This window comes from Myotis lucifugus, unplaced genomic scaffold (assembly GCF_000147115.1).
Source record: "Myotis lucifugus unplaced genomic scaffold, Myoluc2.0 scaffold_44, whole genome shotgun sequence".
NCBI lineage: Eukaryota > Metazoa > Chordata > Mammalia > Chiroptera > Vespertilionidae > Myotis > Myotis lucifugus.
The window spans coordinates 6,143,026-6,167,700 of NW_005871092.1; the positions used below are offsets into that span (position 1 = coordinate 6,143,026).

The 24,675-nt window shown below is 38.3% G+C and overlaps 1 protein-coding gene across 1 annotated transcript in view; it reads left to right on the forward strand.

The window, feature by feature from the left end:
* Window positions 1-24,675, forward strand: part of ATRNL1 (attractin like 1) — a 474,447-nt gene that overhangs the window by 37,862 nt on the left and 411,910 nt on the right. Inside the window, exons 5-8 of the mRNA XM_023753345.1 lie at window positions 10,110-10,183; window positions 16,662-16,745; window positions 18,119-18,232; window positions 24,170-24,298. Coding sequence (XP_023609113.1) covers window positions 10,110-10,183; window positions 16,662-16,745; window positions 18,119-18,232; window positions 24,170-24,298 — 401 coding nt within the window. The remainder of the gene's footprint in view (window positions 1-10,109; window positions 10,184-16,661; window positions 16,746-18,118; window positions 18,233-24,169; window positions 24,299-24,675) is intronic.

Consider the following 24,675-nt stretch of genomic DNA (forward strand, 5'->3'; position numbering starts at 1 on the left):
TTTATTGAGTAATAATAATGACTCTAAGTCGAGTTGATGATGGGCTCACTAGATACCAAACCCGTTCTCAGCGCCCAGCGTGGATGATCTCATTTGTTCCTCACCAGCAACTCAGCGAGTTACTAGAAATGTAATGGACTTACAGAGAGAAACCAAGGCAACGAGTGTAATTAATTTCCCCCGGATGACACGGGAGAAGGGCCGATTCGTGATTGCATATCAGCCAGCTTGACTCTAGAATGTTTACTGTTAGCCAATACACTGTGTTGAATTTGCTAGGACAGTCTTACATTGAGAAATGAGAGAGTGATTTTTGGTTAGATAGGAGAATGACATACCCGGACTTGTTAATGTGGTGGTGATAGTGGGGTTTCCTAACTGGTTATTGCACTGTCAGCTGTTGTATGGGAGCATTTGGTTTTTCTTTCTCCCCCCCTGCCCCCCCCCCCAAATATATTTATTGATTTCAGAAAGGAATGGAGAGGGAGAGGAAGAGAGGGAAAGAGAGAGAGAGAGAGAGAGAGAGAGAGAGAGAGAGAGAAACATCAGTGATGAGAGAGAATCATTGATTGGCTGCCTCCTGCACGCCCCCTAATTGAGATGGAGCCCACATTTGGGCATATGCCCTGACGGGAATCGAACTGTGACCTCCTGGTTCATAGTTCATGCTCAACCACTGAGCCACACTGGTCAGGTGGCTTTGGTTTTTCTGAAACTCAAGGCCCTAGGAATTTGCATTAAAACAATAAAGATGCGTTCTCCCTATCGGATGATATTTACTGCATTAATGGGTGAATGTGGGGGAGCAGGAAATAAGATAGTTGAGGCCAGTAGGGTAGCTGTTAAGTCATTGCAGTTAAGTCATTAAGTCATCTTCTTAGCCTTCCAGATATTTAACATGAAGTTTTCTGCCTGGTTTGTGGCTCTGAAATTACATTATGTAGAATACTAATAGGATGATAGCAAAATCTAAGTGAAATGTCTCTTAGCCTCTAAGACAAAGGTAAGAATATGGTTCACCTTGTTAATGTATTATAGGAAAATTTCCTGGGAGTTCTAAACCCAGTATATTTTTCTTACTTATTTTTTTCACTTGCAAATTAAAACAATGCCCCTAAAACTCAATGTAAAAATGTATTTTTTTTTTAAAATAGTGCTTTTTAATTTTAGGTAGATCCTACTGTTTAATTTATGACAGGCTTTTGGAAGTAAAATCTCAAAATGAAATTTTATGAAATTCATGTGTAGCAATAGGTTGAAATGTTTCCCAATTTCACAAATTAGTACTACTAGAGGCCTGGTATATGAAATTTGTGCACTGGGGGCTGGGGGGGGGGGAGGGGGAGGAGGTCCCTCAGCCCAGTGCCCTCTCGTAGTCTGGGAGCCCCGCAATCGATAGCCCTGCAGAGGGAGACCCCGCCCACCCACCACAGCCTGCCCACTTTGGGGCGATCGTGGAGCCCCCCCTCTCTCCCCTTCCCGACCAATCACATCGAGGCTGGCCTGACACGTCATAGCATGGTTGTCCAGGCTGTCATTTTGCTGTTTGGCTGTTCTGTCGATTTGCATATTATACTATTACACTTTTATTATTATAGATACTTAAAAAAAAATACACTTCTTTGTCTGACCAGTGTGGCTCAGTGGTTGAGTGTTCGATTACCAGTCAGGACACATGCCCGGGTTGCGGGTTTGATCCCCAGTGTGGGGCTTGCAGGAGGCAGCCTATCAGTGATTCTCTTTCATCACTGATGTTTCTCTCTCTCCTTCTTCCTTCCTCTCTGAAATCAATAAAAATACAATACAATAAAAAAAATACACTTTTTTTAAAACTTGGGAGAGATGATAATATAAAGTTTAAAAAAGAGTTTCAAGATGAGGAAAGGTATCATATTGAAGTGTGCTTGTTCATTAGCCTTTTTTACTTAAGTGTCCTTAAACTTTTGCTCTGACTATAGTAGCCAGTCTCTTTACCTAACAGGAGAGATTTTGAACTTAGGAACTGGGAGCCAACAATGAAAAAAGACATATCCATTTTTTTTTTTACATCTTTTTGTACATAAATAGGAAGATTGCCTGATTCCTGTGTAATTCAGGGATATTGGCCTTTGTGTGGGCGGACTCCCTCCATCTGTCTAAGGATAAAATTGCTACTGTCCTGGGAAGCTCCTGTCTACAGTTTATAGTATTGGACTCATGAATCAGCTAGATCAGCAGCCTGTAGCCTCACCAGCAGATGTTGTCCCACCAGCAGATGCTGTCACAGTAGGAAAGATCACAGATGAAGTTAAAGCTAGCTTAAATAACAGAGAGATGGTGTCCATAAGCACAACCCATTAGTGAGTAAAAGAGGAATAGCTTTTTCAATACAGATACAGTCAACCATAAACCCTGAACGAATCATTGAATGTTCTTCATTTCCTTGGAAACTATTCTATCGATAAGGAGAATACATTTCATTTCTCTGTGGAATACAAGCTATTAATTAGAGTAACGCTAACTCATATAACTGTGTTTGGCTGTGTGTACTGTTAGGGGTAGACAAAATGTGGTATTTAATATTAAGGAGAAGACTCAAGTTAGAAGAAAAGAATTCTTCCTGGTAAAGTACATGTGAAGCTAAGAAAGGTTTATTTGAGGATGGTGGCTCGAAGTAATAACACAGTGGGAAAGACTTTAACTGGGAATTCTCACTTCATTAATTATCTTGAAAATCTTTTACTAAACTGGAGGATAGCAACCCAAACAAACAGACATCAGAAATGATCAATCTTGGTAAGCAGGTGTCAAAATTAATTGGCTGGTTCCATGGTAACTTAAGCTTTTTCCCCCCTCCTGTAGGGATTTGACGAAGGAATAAAGTGTTCTTCAAATGCTTCTTTAGAATGGAAGATTGATGGTTGGGGGAGAAATGCAGAAGCAAATGTGATATCAAAAGTGGTACTTCAGTTCCCTTAGCATTGATTCCAGTCTTCTGTCTGTTTCCACTTGAAAAGAATAAAACACTCAGAATTATAAGCCATTCCTCACATAGGTAAAACAAAATGAACATTGATCTGCAGCTTCAGCAAACCTGGAAGATTTAGGACTGAGAATCAGAAAGGATGATGTCAATTTGAAATACAATAATCAAGGATATGATATATGCCAATTCAAATTGTATTTACTTGAGTAGCTTAGTATATTAGGCTAGAAAAGATTTTGCTATAAAATCCATTGGAATAAACAGCATTCTCTTTTAGAAGCTGGTTGTTTAGAATTATTTTTGTAGAGTAGTTGAGGTTTATATTTATATAGATTTATATTCTGTGTTCCAACTTACACATTTTCTTGCTAATGTGACTTAGTGACCTATGACTTCTGATTTCTCTTAGGCAAACAGAATAACCTAAATTAATGCTCTGAGATTGGAAAATATCTCATTATATTGAGAATAATTTGCAAGTGTAACTTAATTAAAACATTTAGTGAGCATTTTCTTAAAGTCATCTATTAAATCTTATTGCATGTTCAATGTATATAGATACTTTTTTAATCTCATAGGTTAGTCAAATATGGATACTGAGTTTCACACATTTATAATGAAAGTATTTATTTCTAGAGACAACAAAACAAAGATTTAATACTAGGAATGAGGTTGCTATTATAAGCAAAAAGAAGTAGGGTTAAAAGTATAAATGTTTTTGTTAAGCTACTTATATACAGACATGTACCTTGGAATCCTTTTTATTAATGGTATAGAAACTATCAGTAACTATAAAATTAAATAGAATATTTTCTGTTCCTAGGTCTCCTTTATTTCTAAATTATAATATGTAATTTATATTCATGCATTTTTGATTATTAAAAAGCATATAGTAGAATTTTTAAAAATAAGTTTTAGAGAGAGAGCAATGGAGAGAGAGAGAGAGAAAGAAACTTTGATGTGAGAGCAAAACAGCTTGAAACCTGGGCATGTGCCCTGATCAAGGAATTGAACCAGCAACCTTACTGTGCATGGGATGGTGCCCAACCAACTGAGCCACACCAGCCTGGGCCACGCAGTAGAAATTTTAAAATAATTTAAATTGTGATCCTAAATTGATAAAGTAAGTTACTTGTAGCTTGGTTTGGCTGCTGTAGTAGATTAGACTCAGCCTTCCTTTTTTTCTGCAGTGGTCTTTTAAGGTCCTTGTAAGGAGGTTCTTTCTGAACCTCCTTTCCTATCTGGTCTTTTTTTTGTGGCTGATTACTAAACATCCTGCAATCTTAGCTTATACTAGTATCTATAGGAGGCTTTTCTGACTCCTCAAGCTATGTTACCCCGTGTTATGTACCTTTATAGCACTATTTTTCCTCTTTAGTACGTTCAAATGAATTATTTAATTGCAATTGTAATTTTTTCCTTTAAATTATTTATAAGAGCTATTTGAGGTATAATTGACATGCAATAAACTGTATAATTTAAAAAGTTTTGACATGTGCCTCTGAAACTGTCACCACTATCAAGATTATAAAAATGCCCATTACACCCAAAATCCTTTCTTTCCTGCTGTTTCTCACCATCCCCAGGCAACTACTAAGCCGCTTTCTGTCACTATACTAGATTTGTTGGCATTTTCTAGGATTTTATACAAGTGGAATCATGCATTATGTATTCCCTTTTGTCTGGCTTCTTTCACACAACGTATTTTGAGACTCATTAAAGGTGTATCATAAGTTTATTCCTTTTAATTCTTGAGTAGTATCCAATGTATGGATACACCACAATTTGTTTATTATTCACCCGGTGATGGATCTTTCCAATTTTGGGCTATTCTGTAGAAAGCTGCTCATAGTAGAAGTCTTTGTATGGACATATGCTTTCATTTCTCTTGGGTAAATACCTGAGTGGAATGGTTGGATCATATGGTGGATACATGTTTAACTTCTTAACAAACTGACAAACTATTTTCAAAGGTAATTGTCTCATTTACATTTCCACCAGCAATGTATGAATGTTCTGGTTAATTCACATCCTCACCAGCACTAGGTATGGTCAGTCTTTTAAATTTCTCTGGTTCCAATAAGTATGTCATGGTATCGCATTGTGGTTTTAATTTCACTTCCCTAGTGACTATGTTGAGCATCTTGTCATGTGCTTACCTGCCACCTGTAGATCTTTGCTGAGGTATCTGTCTAAATCTTTTGCACATTTTTTGCATTTTTTCTTTTTACGAGTTCTTTATCTATTCTGGATACTTTCTTATCAGACATGTTGTTGGGAAATATTTTTTCCTAGTCTGGGGCTTGTCTTTTCATTCTTCTAACAGTGTTTTCAAAGAAAAGAAGTTTTGAATTTGCCGAATTCCAGCTTATCATTTTTTATGGATTGTGCTTTTGGTGTTAGAGCTAAGAAAGCTTTGCCTGAAGCAAATATTTTCTTTTTATAGAACTTTTGTAGTTTTAGATTTTACATTTAGATTTATAGTCCATTTTGAGTCAATTTCTGCATATGGTGAGAGGTATGGATCTCAATTCATTGTTTCTGCAAATAGATATTAAATTGTTTCAGGACCATTTGTTGAAAAGACTATTCTTTCTTTGCTAAAGTGGCTTTGTACCTTTGTTGAAATCAGTTCTTCATACTAGTATATTTGTGTGTCGATTTCTGGACTCCTCTGTTCCATTTATCTCTTTGTCTATTTGTATGTCAGGACAGTAAAATCTTGCCCTAGTTGGTTTGGCTCAGTGGAGAGAGCATTAGACTGTGCAAGAGGGTCCTGGATTTGATTCTAGTCAAGGGCACGTACCTCAGTTGCAGGCTTCCCCCAGTCTGTGCCCTGGTCAGGGCACATGCAGGAGGCAATCAATCGATGTGTTTCTCTCACATTGATATTTCTCTCTGTCTTTCCCTCTCTCTTCCACTTTCTCTAAAAATCAATGGAAAAATATCCTCAGGTGAGGATTAAAAAAAGAAAGACAATATCTTGGTGGTTATTGTAGCTTTATAAGTCTTGAATTCTTTTTCAGTTATTTTGGCTACTTAATTCCTTTGCATTCTCATATGAATTTCAAAGTCAGCTTGTTAATTTCTAGAAAAACATTGCTGGGATTTCATTTGGGATTGTGTTGAGTCCATGGATCAGTTTGTGAGGGATAGTTGACACCTTATCAATATTGAGTTTTCTGGCACATGAACATGGTATATCCAAGTTTTAGGTCTTCTTTAATTTCAGCAGTATTTTAAAATGTTCAGTGAACAGGTCTTACAACTTTTTTTGTCAGATTTTCTCCTAAGTATTTCATATATTTTGATGCTGTTGTAAATGATATACATTTTTTTTTAGTTTCAATGCCTGTTTGTTGCTGTTATATGGAAATACAACTGATTTTTGTATATTAATATTGCATCCTTCAGTCTTGTTGAACTCATTGTAGATTTTTGTAGATACCTTATGATTTTGAGATAGATAATTATGTTGTCTGTAAATTAAGAGACCCTTAAGCCTTTCTTTGTAATCTGGGTGCCTTTCATTTTTCTTGCCTTATTTCACTGTCTGGAACCTCCATTACAATGATGTATACAGCTGGTGAGAGTGGTCAACTGTGTGTTATTTCTGATATAAGGGGAAAATATTTACTCTCTAACCATAAAAAGTCAGTTATCTGTAAGTTTTTTATAAATCCTTTTGCCACATTGAGGAAGTTCCCTTCTCTTCCTAATTTGCTGGAAGTTTTATTAGAGACTAGAGGCCCGGTGCACGACATTCGTGCACTGAGGGGGGGGGGTGTCCCTCAGCCTGGCCTGCGCCCTCAGCCTGGCCTGTCCCTCTCGCAGTCTCCCTGTGGGAGTGGGCCTGTGCTGTCAGTCGGACATCCCCCGACGGATCCTTAGCGCTGTCGAGGAGGTGGGAGAGGCTCCTACTACTGCCGCTGCATTCGCCAGCTGTGAGCTTGGCTTAGGGCTTCTGGCTGAGCGGCGTTCCCCTTGTGGGAGTGCACTGACCACCAGTGGGCAGCTCCTGCATTGAGCATCTGCCCCTTGGTGGTCAGTGCATGTCATAGTGACCAGTCGTTCTGCCGTAGATCGTTTGCATGTTAGCCTTTTATTATATAGGATGGATATTGAATTTGTTAAACTTTTTGCATCTGTTAATATTATATCTTTTTTCTTTTTTAAGCGTCTTATTATGATGTATTATATTACTTAATTTTTGAATGTTATACCAACCTTAATTCCTGAGATGAATCCCAGATATTAGAAATATATGTTCATGAAGGAAATATCTTTGTCCAGTTTAGAGTCAGGGTAATGCTGGCCTTGTAGAATGAGCTGGTCCCTTCCTGTTCAGTTTTCTGGAAGAGTTTATATAGAATTGGCATTATCTCTTCATTACGTGTTTGGTAAAATTCACCAGTGAAGCCCTCAAGGCCTAGAATTTTCTTTAACTTTAAATTCAATTTGCTTAATATAAATTTAATTTTTAAAATATATATAACTACAAGTTCAGTTTATTTAATATTTATAGCATGGCATTTTCTTTGTGGGAAGGATTGCAACTATGTAATAGGTGTATGGATATTCATTTTATCTTTTTTTTTTTTAGTGAGTTTTGGGAGATTGTGTCTTACAGAGAATTTCTTTTTATCTAAGTTTTCAAACTTATGGGCATAAAATTTCCCATAATATTTCCTTATTATTCTTACAAAGTCTGTGGGGTCTTTAGTGATATTTCTTCTTCCATTTCTGATATTGATAGTTTATGTTTTCTTCTTTCTTGCTTAGTCTGGCAGGACATTTATTAATGTTATTGATTTTTTTCAAAGACTATGTGTTTGGTTTCATTGATTCCTGCTATTTTTTGTTGTTGAAGTTTTCAGTTTCATTGATTGCTGCTTCCTTTGGTTTTGATGTGCTTTTCTTAATCTAGTTTCTAAAGTTGAAAAGCTTAGGTATTTAATTTGAGGTGTTTCCTCCATTCTCTAGTTAGGAGGATAAAGGGAGCTGAGTATGCTGTCATTTGCTTAGTGCAGGGCATGAATGGTCCACCCCCTAGTCTGTAGCTGCTGCACCCCCAGTGATGAGGGTCAGGGTGCTTCCTTTTTGCTGATATTCCCTTAGTGCAAGCAGGAATGGTTGAAGGGACTTCACCTTCTTCTACAGCAGGGAAGGGGAGATACCTATCATTTTTTAGGTAAAACATAAGCATTTAGAAAATAAAAGCACGGTGTAAATTAGAAAATTTCAAATAGGTTCCCTCTGTCTCATAAAAATAGAAAATTTAACACTGTCCATGTTTTGGTGTATTAAGTTTAATCCCAAGCTTCATTTGTATTTAAAAAAATATATATTTTAAAATATTTTAAAATGTATTTTTATTGATTTTAGAGAGGAAGGGAGAGGGATAGAGAGACAGAAACATCAATGATGAGAGAGAGAATCATCCCGCAACCTGGCATGTGCCCTTGACTGGAATTGAAGCCAGGACCCCTCAGTCTGCAGGCTGAAGCTCTATCCACTGGGCAAAACTGGCTAGGGCTAAAAAAATTTTTTTTTTCTTTTTTAGAGAGTGAGGAAGGGAGAGGGAGAGAGAGAAACATCAGTGATGAGAGAATCATTGATCGGCTGCCTCCTGCATGCCCCCTACTGGGGATCCAACCTGCAACCCAGGCGTGTGCCTTGAACGGGAATTGAACTGTGACCTCCTAGTTCACAGGTTGACACTCACCCACTGAGCCATGCCGGCCAGGCTAACAGTTGTTTTTAATGTCAGGTTCCTGGATGGGCTGTGAGTAGTTGGTGAATCCTCAGATTTGTATATGAATTATTATTTATGTGAATTTTTGTAGGCAGGAGGGTATAGCTTTTAAGAGATTCTCAAAAGTGATCTCATATCCCAACATGGTAAGAATCACTGTATTATAGGAATGCAAACTAAATAATGGTCACTGTGTATGTACAATTAAAAAAATGGGACCAGGTGGACAGAGATTGCAGAATTGGGAGAGGGGATGCAGAATATACTGTGAAGGAAATGAACAAATGCCAGCTCAGTGTGCAGACAGGGAGAAGTTAATACCAATGATACAATCCAGAGATCTTCTTTATCCATTTTGTTTAAAGAGAAATCAATAAACTATTAAATAATATTTTAATTAAGAGCATGGTTTTAGTCTGACCAGAGTGGCTCAGTGGTTGAGCATTGACTTATGGACCAAGAAGTCACAGTTCAGTTCCCTATCAGGGCACATGCCCGGGTTGTGGGCTGGATCCCCAGTTTGGGGTGTGCAGGAGGCAGCCAATCAATAGATTCTCCCTCATCATTGATGTTTCTATCTCTCTCTCCCTCTCCCTTCTTCTCTGAGATCAATAAAAAATATATTTTTTAAAAAAAGAACACTGTTTTAAAACAGACCTCCATGTGAGGCTGGTGTACAACGGCAACCCTGAGTGGATCTGACTATTCCTTGTTGAGTGGTTATGCCAGCACGAAAACCATAGTCACTGATAAACAGGATTTACTGTTTCAGAGACTTTGTAATAATAAAACTATTGAGTTTTCTTATTTTTTATAATGTCTTAATCAAATTTTGTATTCATAGTCAGGATAGAGAACAGCACTTCCATTGATCTAATTTAGTTCTGCTTAATGTTTGTGCTGGTTTTCCTGCATATAGCAGCGGCCACTCCTATGATACAAAGAACCCAGCATTCTTGTTTGAGCAGGGATTCTAGACTGGGCAGTTACAGCTAGATGAGACATTGGCAAGGCATCTGGGCATGTGGCAGGCATCTAGACAGGGACTGGCAAACTTTTTCTGTGAAGGGCCAGATAGTAGATATTTTAGGCTTTGCAGGCCAGATGGTCTCTGTTGCTACTACTCGGCTCTGTTCTTATAGCATGTTAGCAATCTAAGACACATGTAAACAAATGGGTGTTCCAGTAAATCTTCACTTACACAAAGAGGCAGTAGGCCAGTCGTTTATGCAGTCCTGATCTAGAATCACATGCCAGTATGGTTCTCAGTTTGAGGACAGGAGTGCTATAAGATTAAAAAAAGAATAAGTTAGTGGTTTGAAAATTATAATGCATTGTAGAAGCAACATTAGAAATAGTTGTTATGTAGGAGCCTATTTTACATTTTAGGTAGCTGAACTCTATGCTACCTCATTTCTGGAGACCTTTACACCTTGGAATGTGAGGGCGTTAGGAGTAAGAAGGTAAGGAAAGGCTGAAAACCAGGTGTTTGTCATGTTGGAGTGTAAGACTTCTGAATTGGAGAAGAGGAGCGGTTCCCGATTGTGAAGATGCCCGAAGTGTGCCCGCCGTGGGAGTGCTCGGTTCAGGTGGCATGGAGGTGAAGGATGCTGATGTTGAAGAAGAGATCAGGACGCCACGAAGGGAGAATGGTTCTGATTGTGGAAGTGGCAGGGGCTTTCCCCTCTTACCCCTATCTCTGGGCAGTGAGAAAGAGTTTTCCATTCTTTTCATTCTTGGTTTGTATCAGACCCCCCCCCCCCTCTCCACCATGTTTCCAGGAGAGGGAAAGGCCAAGGGGAAACCTCTTTGTAGTAAGTGGAAGCAAAGGTAGGCTCTTTAGGTTAGGGATGGGGGATGAAGGTGGAGAAGGAATTGGGGGGCTGTGGTGAGTAGAGTTCTCTTTTGAGTCTGTATACTTGTTGCCCTGAAGTTGGAGAGGATGGGACAGAGTGGGTAGTTTCACATGCTCATCCTGTGGTGTAGCCTAGGTGGGGAAGCATAACACTTTCTTCACATCACCTCCTGTAGGAGGGAGATGAGTTATAGAGGTAGCTTCTAGTGTATATGTTTCTTTGGAGGAGGGAAGATATATTTTATTTATTTTAAAATTGTATTTATTAAATTGATTGGGGTCATATTGGTCAACATGAACATAAAGGTTTCATGTGTGGGTTTCTATGTTACAAGATCTACATATTGCCCATATGCCCACCCGAAGTCAAATCTTCTCCTGTCACCTTATATTAGGACCCCCTCCCCCCACTTTCCCTTTGGCAACCACTGCTGTTTGTGTTTATAAGTTTCAGTTTCATATCCCACACTTGAGGTCCAATGCACGAAATTCTTGCAAGGCTAGGCCTTCGCAGCCTCGGCCCTCGCAGCCCCTGCTTCGTCCGGAAGGTCATCCAGAAGGTCATCTGGAAGGTCATCCAGACTGTTGTTCTGCTGTTCGGCCATTCTGTCAATTTGCATATTACGCTTTTATTATTATAGATATGAGTGAAATCATATGGTTCTTAGCTTTTTCTGTTAGACTTATTTCACTTAGCATAACGTTCTCAAGGTCCATCCATGTTGTTGCAAATGGTGCTATTTCATCCTTTCTTATGACTGAGTAGTATTCCATTGTATACCTCTGTATATGTACTACATCTGGAAGATATGTTTTAAACTAAGAGTAAAGGGTTGAGAAGCATCGAACAGGACTGGGTCCATTTGAGAAGGTACGGTGGTAGAGAAATAGAGGAGACTTTGGGTGTAGAGAGAAGAGGCAATTTCCTCCTATACAGTTTGGGAGGTGTATTCCCTACGAGGAAAATGGATTATATTACAGGTGGTATTTGCAAAGCAGGGCTGCCTGTACTTAAATTTCCAGATAAAAAGAGCTATATATTTCATAACTGTGTATTAAGGTGCTTTTTGAATATGCCATAGTGATATTCTTGCATCACAGAAGCTGAAATAGAAGTAGCTGTGTAGGGTTGTGGAACAAATTAGACATTTAAAAAATATTAAGTTCCCGAGGCTCTATTACACACAGTCTTAATTTATGACTGATAATTTGTATCTTTAGGTTCAGCCAGAATTTGGAACTTTTTATAATTTAAATGAGCACTATTTTGCTTTTAAGGTTTGTTGTCACTGTAAGTTAGAAACTTAAGGAGTAGGATTTCTTTCTTTAAAAAAACTATTTTGTTGATTTCAGAAAGAAAGGGAGAGGGAGGGAGGGAGGGAGGGAGGGAGGGAGAGAGAGAGAGAGAGAGAGAGAGAGAGAGAGAGAGAGAGAGAGAAAGAAAGAAATATTAGTGATGAGAGAGAATCATTAAGTGGCTGCCTTCTGCACAACCTCCTACTGGGGAGGTTGCAACCCGGGCATGTGCCTAACCAGGAATGAAACTACTACCTCCTGGTTTTTAGGTCAGGGCTCAACCACTGAGTCATGCCCGCCAGGCGGGAGAAGGATTTCCTAATGGAGTCTCCTTAGGGATCTATGCTAAGGCTTAGATCCAGAGGAAACTTTTATACAAGAGTCTCCTGTGTGTTACCTTGCTTTTTGAGAGAATGGAAGTAATATTGACTTTGAGGTTGTGATAAGAACATTTCTAAATCTTTATTGATATTCTTTATTTGTTGAGATATCATTTTGCTGGTTTCCTTTAGCCTATTGAAAACAGTTGAATTAGTCTGTCTAGCAAGTCCAATGTCTGCGTTTCCTCAGGGACAGTTTCGGTTAACTTCTCTGAATGGAGCATCCTTTCTTGTTTCTTTGCATGCTTTGTAATTTTATTTTGTTGGAGACTGGACATTTCATTATTATAATACTAGAGGCCTGATGCACGGAAATCGTGCAAGGGGCTCGGCCTTTGCAGCCCCTCGCAGCCTGGGCCGGCCTTGCAGCCCCGGCTTCGTCTGGAAGTTCGTCCGGATGGTCGTTCTGCTGTTTGTCTAATTAGCATATTAGCTCTTTATTATATAGGACGATAACACTAGAAATCAGATTCTTCCCCCTCCTGAGGGTTCCTTTTTATTGTTTATGTGTGTCATCACTGTGTACTTGTTTAGGGACTTTTCTAAACTGACCGTATTCTTTGTTGTGTGTGATCTCTAAAGTCTCTGTTCCTTTAGCTTGTGGTCAGGTGGTATTTTAATAAATTTCCTTGAATGCTTGAGCCAAGAAAAAATAAGGAGTTCTCCCAGGCTTTGTAGATTGACTCCGTGGTGGCACTCCTTCAGTGCTTCGCCAGGTTGCTTATGACTCTGCCCTCGCCTCACTTCCTTCTCGTTCTGAGTGTAAAAATTAGCCAGAGGCCAAAGTGTAGAGTCTGCTCATGTCTTTTCTGAGCACAGGGTCTGCCCAAATTCCCAGGCTCATGCACGGAGTAGCTTCTGAACGCCCCAATTCTTCAAAGAATCTCACTCCCCACATTTTTCTCCCAGGCTATTGGTGTATCTATTGTTTGCATTTACTCTAATGTTTTGACTCAGCCAGCAGGGGTTGTTCATATTTGCCTTTCAGTGTATTGTGTAGTGCCTTCTGTGGAGCTGCTTTCTTGCTCTGAAGGACTTTTGTGTTAGGCATAGGATGATTTTCATACCATGTCATATCGATTACTCCGTGTAGTCTTGTCTTTAGACATTACTCATTGATCCTCTGAATCACTTGCACTTCCCAAAGATATCATGCTATTTCCTGAACCTCCAAGTCTTCACACATACCTCTTCCAGGAATACTGTTACATGCTCTTTTTTTTATATGTATTTTTAATATCTATGCCAGGTAAAATTTGATAATATTCAGTTTAGGATTTTTGTATGAGGGATATTTATAATTTTTATTTTTTTCTTGTTTTGGTTTTGTCAAGTTGTACTCTAAAAATAATTTTTGCATTCCATCTAAAATGTCAAATTTATTGGTATGAAGTTCTTAATATATTCTTTCTGTAGCATCAGTAGTAATGTTCCTCATTTCCTTTTTGATAATGGTAATCAATATTTTTTCCTTGAGTAGTTTTGATAGGGGGTTATTAATTTACTAGTCTTTATAAAGCCAACTTTTAATTATATAAATATTCTTTATTATAAGACTGTTTTCTGTTTCAGAGATTCCTGCTTTTATTATTCCCTTATATTTTCTTGTTTAATTTATTCTTTTTCTAGTTTTTTGAGTAGTAATTGATTATCAATTTTCTAATGCATACATTTAGAACTATAAATTTCTCTCTAAACACTGATTTAGCTTCATCTTATAAAATTTGATGTGTTGTGGTTTTGGTACTCAATTAAAAATATTGTCTAATTGTCCTTGTGACTTAAAAGTCTGTTGCTGAATTTCAAACATTAGGAGCCTGAGCATTCTGGCAGTTCTAGTACCTGAAGCCAATTGTAGGTCTGGGGGTTTCTGTCACCCCGATGACTCGTAGCTAGGCTGCAGGCCATCTAAGGGCTAGTTTACCTCTGGTGCACCTTTCCCCAACAGCAAGTCACTGTGTCCCAGTTCAGAGTGCCATGTTGTTTGTTCGAGTCCCTACCTTTTGTGGGCCGTTGCCTCCAACTTCTGCCCCTTCCCTTGTTGAGGCTGCCAAGAGCACTCAGCCTTTGGCAGTGTCTTCGAAATAGACAGATTTCTCCCCAGCAAAAGTCGCTTTGAATGCCTGGAATTTGCAACTTCTTGATCTTGGCTTGGCAGATCTTACTATTTTGTTACTTACAGCATGCTTTTAAGATTTTAAAATTGTTCCTTAGCTTTTTAAATTGTCCTCAGTGGTGGGTTTGTCCGAATTACCTCATCTGATATTATTGGAAGTGAAAAATCAGGACCAATTATTTAACCTCTTACTTAACTGTGCTTTCGTTTCCTCATCTTTAATATGGGATCAATAACTACTATCTCTTAGGGTTTGGGGATTTTTATTTTATTTTTAAATATATTTTTATTGATTTCAGAGAGGATGGGAGAGGGAGAGAAAGAAATAGCAATGATGAAAGAGAATCATTGATCGGCTGCCTCCTGCATGCCCCCAACTGGGGACTGAGCCCGCAACCTGGGCATGTGCCCTTGACTGGAGTCGAACCCAGGACCCTTCAGTCTGCAGGCCAACACTCTATCCACTGAGCCAAACCAGCTAGGGCAGGTTTGGGGGGTTTTTAAAATGAGGTCATACCTTATGCGCTTATAGTAGTATCTGACATGTAGAAAATGCTCGATTTATTATTTCATTAATTTGAGAATATTGCAATTTGTCTGTTGCTCTTCAGAAATTTTTCTAAGCATGAACTAGCCACCTTCTTGCCCAAAGTAAGCTGGCTGGGATTATGAAAGCTTTACAAATAACATTCATATTGATTGACCCTTCTGTCAGCCCTGATTTAGGTAGATAATTTTCCCCCCCTAATGTTTTTAAGACTCTGTAATATATGGAAATTTTAATTTTATCTAAAACTAAATAATGACCCTTATATCTGTGTTGTATATATGTATGTGTACGTGTGTATGCATATGTGAATATGTGATAAGCCCTGATGTGTATATGTGTTTTGTGTTTATATGCATACTAGAGTCCTGGTGCATGAAATTAGTGCATTTGGGGGGTGGGGGGATGGAGGGGTCCCCTCAGCCCAGATTGCAAGACAGGGCAGGCCAGGCTGAGGGACCCTACCGGTACACAATTGGGGCCAGGGAGGGATGCGGGAGGTTGGCCAGCTGGGGAGGGACCCTGGGAGGGCTCCAGGGTGTGTCCGGCCTGTCTGGCTCAGTCCCGATCGGCTGGACCCCAGCAGCAAGCTAAGCCACTGGTCGGAGCATCTGCCCCCTGGTGGTCAGTGCATGTCATAGCAAGCAGTTGAGTGGCCTTAGCATATCATTAGCATATTACGCTTTGATTGGTTGAATGGCCTACTGGATGACTGGACAGTTAGCATATTAGGTTTTTATTATATCGGATATAAATATATAAAGGCTAAATGGGAAGCTATTGTAATTATTTAAAACTAGAGGCCGGTGCATGGATTTGTGCACTGGTGGGGTCCTTCGGCCTGGCCTGTGGGGATTGGGCCGAAACCGGCTCTCTGACATCCCCCAAAGGGTCCCGGATTGTGAGAGGGTGCAGGCCAGCCTGAGGGACCCCACTGGTGCACAATCAATGCCGGGGAGGGGCTGTGGGAGGGCTCCAGGGTGTGTCTGGCTTGCTCGCACAGTCCCAATCAGTTGGACCCCAGCAGCAAGCTAACCTACCAGTCAGAGCATCTGCCCCCTGGTGGTCAGTGCACGTCATAGCGACTGGTTGAACGGTTGGACACTTAGCATATTAGGCTTATATATAGAGAGATATGGTCTTGGTAAAATAATTGGGCTGAGCTAAGGAGAACAAAATGAAGTAGAATTAGGATCCTGTTTTAAATATTTTTAAATTCTGAAAAATCATATAGACAAGAGAAAATGATAATAAAAACAGGTAGCCAAAATCAGTAAGCCTGGTGACAGTTACTTTAGCAATACTGGTGCGTGATAAACAAACACAGCTAACAGTATAGCTTTGAAGGTAGCATGCACATATACTATTGCTGTATTCCAAAGATCTGTATTTTTCAGTGTATTTGATTTTCCTTCTTGCCTCCACCTAATTTTTGTGCAGAGGAAATTTAACTTAATCTATTCCGTGTCAACATTCATCCCATCAGTACAGTGTTCAATCTTGCAGTACATTTTTCCACCATGTGAAATGAAATGGTCTTAATATATTAAGGTTTAAAGAAAGCCAAAATAAAAAGATCTAGAGAAATATATGACAATTTGAAAAATTTTCTAAGTTGTAAATAACTTCTTTTTTGACAAAAATGCTATATCCCATTCCTGTAACTTAATGTCTTTTAAATTTTCTTGTGCTACTATATGTCTTAAAGTTACTTTAAGGTAATTATTTTCATGATTTTGTTTTCTAGGTTAACAGAACCTTCTGGATATTTAACAGATGGTCCAATTAACTATAAGTATAAAACTAAATGTACATGGCTAATTGAAGGCTAGTAAGTATACAATTTGGGTATACTTATTTTATTCAAAAATGATAAAGAGGATGTCATATCAATGTTAAAGCAGTAAAGTATAACAACTTTATAATAATAGAGGTTATTTAATTGCTTATTATTAGAAAAACAGTACCAGTATTCACGATATTTTTATGGGCTTTACAACTTTTAGATATCACATTTAATAAAAGTTACAATACTTATCACTTGTGATGATAGTTTAATTTTTACATGTATTTTATTTTTTAAATACATATTTTATTGATTTCAGAGAGGAAGGTAGAGGGAGAGAGAGATGGAAACATTAATGATAAGAGAATCACCGATTGCCTGCCTCTGGCACGTTCCCCACTGGGAGTTGAGCCCCCAACCCGGGCATGTACCCTCACCGGGAATCGAACCATGACCTCTTGGTTCATAGGTTGATGTTCAACTGCTGAGCCACATTGGCCAGGCTAATTTTTACAGATATTTTATTGTTGATGTTTGTTAGTGTGTCATTTTAAAGCAGGTAGGCATTTTTTTGGCTTCTTTTAAACATCTTATAGAATTTGAAGATTCCATAGAAAGTAAAAATATTTCATGCCCTCATCTCTGCCTCAGCAAGCAAAATATTCCATGCCAAATTATACCATTGATTTATAGTAATCAGCATTTTAGTTGTGAGGGTGTTAAAAAGAGAACATTTTATAGAAAAGAGTGAACTTTCCTTTTAGAGGTATTTTTCAGAAGTTAGGGCTTTAGACTGAATTTATCTATTTAAACTTTGTGAATGGATCATAAATGAACTGACATGAATTGTTTGAACAATATTATGATTTTTAGAGAGTACCTTTGGGAAACTGGCAGTTTGGGGTATACTTAAGGAGTTTTTCAGAGCCTAAAAATTATTAATTCCCTGTGCACCTATGGTCTCCTTTTGTTTCCTTGTTAATAGTATTTCATATTGAGACCTTTCAGTTAAAATGTGAAGACCTTACTAGGGCCTCTGGTTAAGGTTTGTGTAGAAATCACAATAGTTATTTCTTGAGTGTTGAATTTTAAAATTCAACTTTATTCAAGAACAGTGTGCATAAAATAAAATGCACGTATATTAAATATACAGTTCAATAAGTTTCAATAATGTATGCAGTCTATTTAACCTCCACCTTAAGAGATTGAACATTCCGTGTGGACTGCACCTTTAGAAAATGATGATACATACACATGGCCTGGTAGTGGATTTTGAAGTTGCATGTCTTTTTTATAGTTTAAATGTGACTGCTTATCAGTCTTTTACACTGACTTAAGAATTTATAGCAAAATTATCTGTAAATGGACTGTGCTTTGCATATTATACATTAATTTAAAAATATTTTATTTCCTTTTAGTCCAAATGCAGTGTTAAGATTAAGATTCAATCATTTTGCTACAGAATGTAGCTGGGATCACATGTATGTTTATGATGGAGATTCTATATATGCACCTTTAATAGCTGTACTTAGGTGAGTACTTATGTTTAATTGAACTTACAGCTTTAGGAAAGTAACTACATATAATTTATTAATTTTAAAGATATACTGATCTGTAGTCCAAAATAAATTTGCAGAGATATTGACCATCAACTTAGGTGTATATATAATAATGTTGGTATTGATATAGTAGAGATAAATGAGTTTTATATCAGAAATGTAGAATTCTGAATGAATATCCTTTGTTTTTTGCTGTATATAGTGTATTCTTTTAAAGTGATGATGTTTTCAGAAGTATTTGAATAAATTAACACGAGTTCTAGCTGTCAGATAAATAGATGGATATATATATATATTGTTGGCTTTTTATTTTGGCACAAGATGATAAAATTTACAATTTTTATAAAAAGGTTAAATTATCCTTTATGTAATGGTTTAATAAAGAAGGTGTGTCCATCATTTCTCAAATTTGGGAATTTTGGTTGCTTCAAAATATTTTATTAGTAGTAGTCAGGCTTAATTTTAAAACCACATAATTTTCAATATCATTTTTAAAATCTTTATGTTTGAATGTACAAATTATAAAATGTTTTGCAAATAGGACATATATTAGGTATAGGAAAAATTATGAACATGTAGCGTAGATTTTGTGTATAAGTTAATGAATGTGATTGTTGACCAGAGTTACTCATTATTCTTTACTTTTGTTATTTACATAGTATCTTTTATATGTTCAGTCATTGTTACAAATTTAAACATAGATAAAGGTTTATTCCCTATAAAATTTTCATTTTCTTTTTTCTTTTGTTGCCAATATTCGGTTTACTAGTATCAGAATGTGACTATAATTTTTTTGGACAAACATGTAAGGACTTGTATTTCCAAATGACTGTTTCATAATGACTCCTTGGGAGCTTAGACACAGTTCTGTGATATCATTATTGCTCAAAATACTTGTAGAACTTAATTTTTGAAATGTTTGAAAATTATATAAAGAGTAGCCATGACTAGCCCTTCATCTAAGGGTAGGAGGTAGAAAATGGAGGAGAGCCTCCTGAACAATCACATCATAAGATAATTCATTGAGACAATTAGATGAGGTCCTGGGTTTATCATTTATTTTTTAGCAATTTAGATGTTATTCTGCCATTACTCTATTTTTATGACACTATTGACTGACCATCATTTAGATGTTCGCCTTTTCATTTGTTTTTCCAGTAGTTGTAATGACTTTGCATTAATTAACAGTGGTCCGTTAACACTCTTACCTACCCCTTCTTGACACTGAAGGAAACTTTTGTAAGATAATTAGCAGATGGGACTTAGTATATGACCTTGAAGATAGAACCAGTGACTTCTCATTAGCAAGTGTTCCTGTTAGGTGTCCGGAGGGAGATGAAAGCATCCTGCTTGTTGAAAAGCACTGTAGTGGGCAGTTTAAATGTCATGTAATCCACCCTGGCTGGTGTGCCTGGGTTGGATCTTCGTCCATTACACCAAGAGGTGTCTGGTTTGATTCCCGTCAGGGCACATATCTAGGTTCCAGGTTTCAGGTTCCATCCCCGGGTGGGGAGGGGGCACGTGTGGGAGACAACTGATCGATGTTTCCTCTCACATCCATGTTTCTCTCCCCCTTCCTCTCTCTAAAATCAATTTAAAAAATTAAATGCCATGTAATCCTCACAAGGACCTTGTGGAAGAGTTACTGTTATCCCCATTTTACAGTTGAGAAAATTGAGACTCGGAGAAATTAAGTTTTACATATAATAGATGGTAGGGTCAGGATTAGGACTTGATAGTTTAGTGACTTAAAAGCTAAATTGTATGTTGCTAAGAATTCAGCATCTAATTGTCCATATTATTCCAGTTGCATAAGTATTTCCTATGTGACAAATATTTGATAACCCACTGAGTTCCAGAAGCTGTCATAAGCCTGGAGGGTGTGAGAAATAAGATAAAGAGTATTGCAATGACTTAGACACCAACGACCTGGATTTAAGCTAAACTTCATCAGTTGAGTGCACAGCCCTTCATAAACCTTAGCTCAGATACCAGCGGCAAGTTCAGGAGTTCCTGAGGTCACTTATACTTCTGATCAGCTGGCTACAAATTTAGGGGTGCCCACCACTATAGGTTCAGTAATTCTCTGGAATGACTCACAGAACTCAGGAAAGCACTGTGCATATCATTATAGTTTTATCATGAAGGATAAAAATCACAGCCAGCCAAGTGAGGCGACCATAGGGAGAGTCTGGGAGGATCATAAACAAACCATCTGTGTCCTCGGGATGTGTCACCTTCCCAGCTCTCTCGTGTATCTCCATTCAGGAGGCTCACCTCAGCTACAGGTGTCAGAGTTTTTATTGGGCTTTCGTTACATAGGCCTGATTGATTGAACCATTGGACATCTAGCTCCTGCCCTCTCTCTGGAAGTCAGATTGATTTCTTGTGGCTCAAAGCCTGGACCCTTTAAATCACTGGTTGGTCTTTCTGGTGTAGCCAGCTTCCATTACCATAAACTATCAGGGCCCATGGAGAATAACAGAGACACGCCTATCCCTTGGGTAATCCCAAGGATTTGGGGGATATATCACTACACAGTAGTTAGCCACTGGTGGCAACATGTAAATAGAGCACACAGCACATTAAATGTTATGATCAGATTTTGAAAAGAGCACACTATGATTTCAGAAGTAAGTAATTCTTCATGGTGAATTTCATCATGAGTAGAATGATAGGCAAAGTATGAGGACCACGTAGGATGTCATTTTGATAGAGAAAAACATGCACAAAGGCAAAGACACACTAAAGTATATTATCGTTTGGGATAATAGATAGTAGTAAGTGTTTTGAGTAACTTGGTTATAGGTAATGTGAAGGATAGGTAGGAGCCAGATTTCCCACCAACAGTAGTCAGTAATATCTACTGAATGCTCATTATGTGACAGGCAGGGTGCAAGAGTGCTTCACATACATTAACTCATTGAATCCTCACAATGACCTGATATTAGGTATTGTTACTGCTATTTTAAACGAAGGATTGAGGCATAGAGAGATTCTGTGAGTGACCCAAAGTTGCCTCTCGGATAAGTGATGGAGTCAGAATACGAGGTCAGGTTTTGTAATTCCTTAATCGCTGCAGTATTGCTTTCTTGTATATCACACTAAAGACATTGGACTTTGTAGGCAAGACTTTTTAGATTTTAGAGAATGGATTGGACTGAAGTCTTTGAAAAAATATTTTTATTATTTCAGAGAGGAAAGGAGAGGGAGAGAGAGATAGAAACATCAATGCTGAGAGACAATCATTGATTGGCTGCCACCTGCATGCCCCAGAACTTGAGCCCACAACCTGGGCATGTGCCCTGACCGGAAATTGAACCATGACTTACTGGTTCATAGTTGAACACTCAACCACTGAGCCATGCCAGCTGGGCAGCTTTTTTTTTTTTTTTAAATTGTGTGCTGGACAGTGATGTGCTGGGCATCATGTTTGTAAAATCATATGTAGCAATAATTTGAGACCTGAAAGATACTATAGTCCTACAGAGGGTGCCTGAGGATGCTAGCAATCCACAGTCAACTGAATCCAAATTCAGGTATTAAGGGAATTCACATCCAAGCTGCAGGGTGGTCCCCTGGAGGCCCTGTCTTTTATTGGTTCACTTTTATTTCTATTCTTTGGGGGTCTCTGGTCAAAGAGAGGGCCCTGGCTTCCACTTTTTGTTTTCCTAGCTCTGTGTCTCAACCTAGTTCCTTAGCTCTTCAGCCCTTACTTCCAACTTTGAAATCAGCAATGCCTATGAGGAGAAATGGCCCCATTGCCCGGGCTCACCCTCTTCTTAGTTCTCTAGTGCACATCAGTGGCAGGGCTGGTTGGTCCAAATTGCTTGTGCTATGCAAGAGGTGGAAGCCCTCATTTATTTAATGCTTTTAAAACACTTACAAACAAACAACCAAGTAAATAAATCTGTTCTTTTTATCTGTTTCAGAGAGATTATTTTTATTATAAAGGCTTGGGAGTGTTATTTTTAGCAGTGTACTCATTTTGATATCTCACTGTGACAATGAAAAATACATATGTGCAACTAAGATTGGTGTTACAGCATTTGAATTCTATGGACAGTCTCCCTTTAAAATTTTTTGTTCCTTCTCAAACATAAGCTAGTAGATGTAATAATTATTATTAAAGCATCAAGAGTGGATTACTCTGTTTGCTTTTGAGACTGCATTTGCCAAATAAATTATTTGACTATAATATTTGCTGCAGTCTTTTTGCAGCAAGGGTTCAGGAATCTGGAGACGGGGCTGTGGCATACATGAAGAGACTATATAAGAAATATAAATTTGGAAGGCATTGGGAGAGCCAGACAGATACCTACTCTCTAGTGGAGTAGTTCGCTGACTTTTCCGTCCCCTTTGCTTTTATTTACTAGAATATACATATGCCCTTTAGCAAAGCAAACACACATATCAAAGGTAAGGTTTGGTAAACAATAAAGGATTATCAGGTTAGGGGAACTTCCTTCAGCTGTTCAGCCAGCAGCAGGTAATAAATAATAGGCAGATTTTCAGCCCTGCTGAATATCAAAGTACATCAGCCTTCTGAGGGACTTCTCACATTTATTATGCTAACTATTGTTGGTCTTTGCCTCCAGCAATATTTTATTTTGTTCTGCCAAATTTGAGGTCATCAGTTCCTGGTGGTGCCCAAATGCTAGCTTAAAAGTCATGTAAAGGAGCTGACTCCTTGGAGTGGTGTAATTTGTTGTTAGCAGCTTCTTTTCTCTCAGATTGCATGTTTCTACAGACTTAAGGAGAGTAGTGTGGTACAAGTAAATGAAGATCTGGAATTTTCTCCAGGAACAAATTGGCTTAAAAAAGAAGTACCAGTTATTAACTTTATTTCTTACTTTTGCACATTTATATCCCCCACAAGTTTGTTTTCTTCAGTGTGCATATGGCCTTGAGTGAGTAACAGTATATTTGCAATAGTTCTGTATTAATATAATTGGTATGAGCATGCAAAATTTTAAAGAAATATAAAAAGTATATATTCTTACTGGTAGATGAACTAAAATACCTGGAGTAGTATATTGGAAGTGGACAACTTAAAGAGGATGTCATTGCAGTCCCTTAGCTCATGTGTGGTGTTCCTTCTAGCTTCACCAGAATTTTTTTTTTTTAGGATTTTTATAAAACTTTATTTGAATTAAACAGGGGACACACATGGAAGCAAGATCTCAACAGATGGAAATAAATGCTACCAAGAGTATGACAGTTGTCAATTTTTTTTGTGCACTTGAATTTAAGAAGGGGGTATAAGGAAGATTACAGAAAGTGGGGAAAATCAAGGCAGGGATCATTATCAAAAAAGTGGTTGCCAACCTTTCAGACCTCATGGACCACCAGTGGTCTGCGGACCACCGGTTGGCGACCGCTGATCTAAAAAACGACACAAGGCGTAACATTAAAAAAAGACTATGGGTAAGGGGGAAATGGGCAGTTATTGTTTAAGGAGTACAGAGTTTATGTTTGGGATGATGAAAAAGCCCTGGAGATGGATAGTGGAGATGACTGCACAACCTTTTCACCAGAATTTTTAACCAGGGAGGAAACCACAGGTCACTTGGAATACCAAGGTCGCTTTAAGTGCAGGTTTTATATGAAGTTAACTAAAAGACCATCTTAGAGTATTAGGACAGGATGGGTAGCAGGACAAAGGGAGAGGTGGGGCATTACAGTCCAAAAAGTGAGAAGAAAATCGGAGTGTGGTGGCCTCAGCGTGGGTGTGAGCGTGCTGGCTGCTGTACAGCTGATGGGCTGAGAACCCGTTTTAGCTTTGTTCTTGTCGCCCATTCTCATGGAGATTCTGAGTGATCCTGACAAAGATATTGCTGAGTACGTTTTATGTGATTAACTGTCAGATGTATACTAATACACACAATGTTTACTTTTCCTCTCTCACAGTGGTTTGATAGTCCCTGAGATTCGGGGAAATGAAAGTGTGCCTGAAGTCGTTACAACGTCCGGCTACGCACTGTTACATTTTTTTAGTGATGCTGCATATAATCTCACTGGTTTCAACATTTTTTATTCGTAAGTAATTTTTCTGAAATTTCATATTGTAAGGATTTTTATAATTTGACTTCAAAGAGTTTACTGTGCCAAAACCGGTTTGGCTCAGTGGATAGAGCGTCGGCCTGGGGACTGAAAGGTCCCAGGTTCAATTCCGGTCAAGGGCATATACATCGGTTGCGGGCACATCCCCAGTGGGAGATGTGCAGGAGGTAGCTGATCGATGTTTCTCTCTCATCGATGTTTCTAACTCTCTATCCCTCTCCCTTCCTCTCTGTAAAAAATCAATAAAATATATTTAAAAAAAACAAACAAACAACAAAGAGTTTACTGTTTGTTTTTGTAGATATGTATAAGGAGCGGGCTAGTGTGTGACATTTCAACATCATAAGTGACAT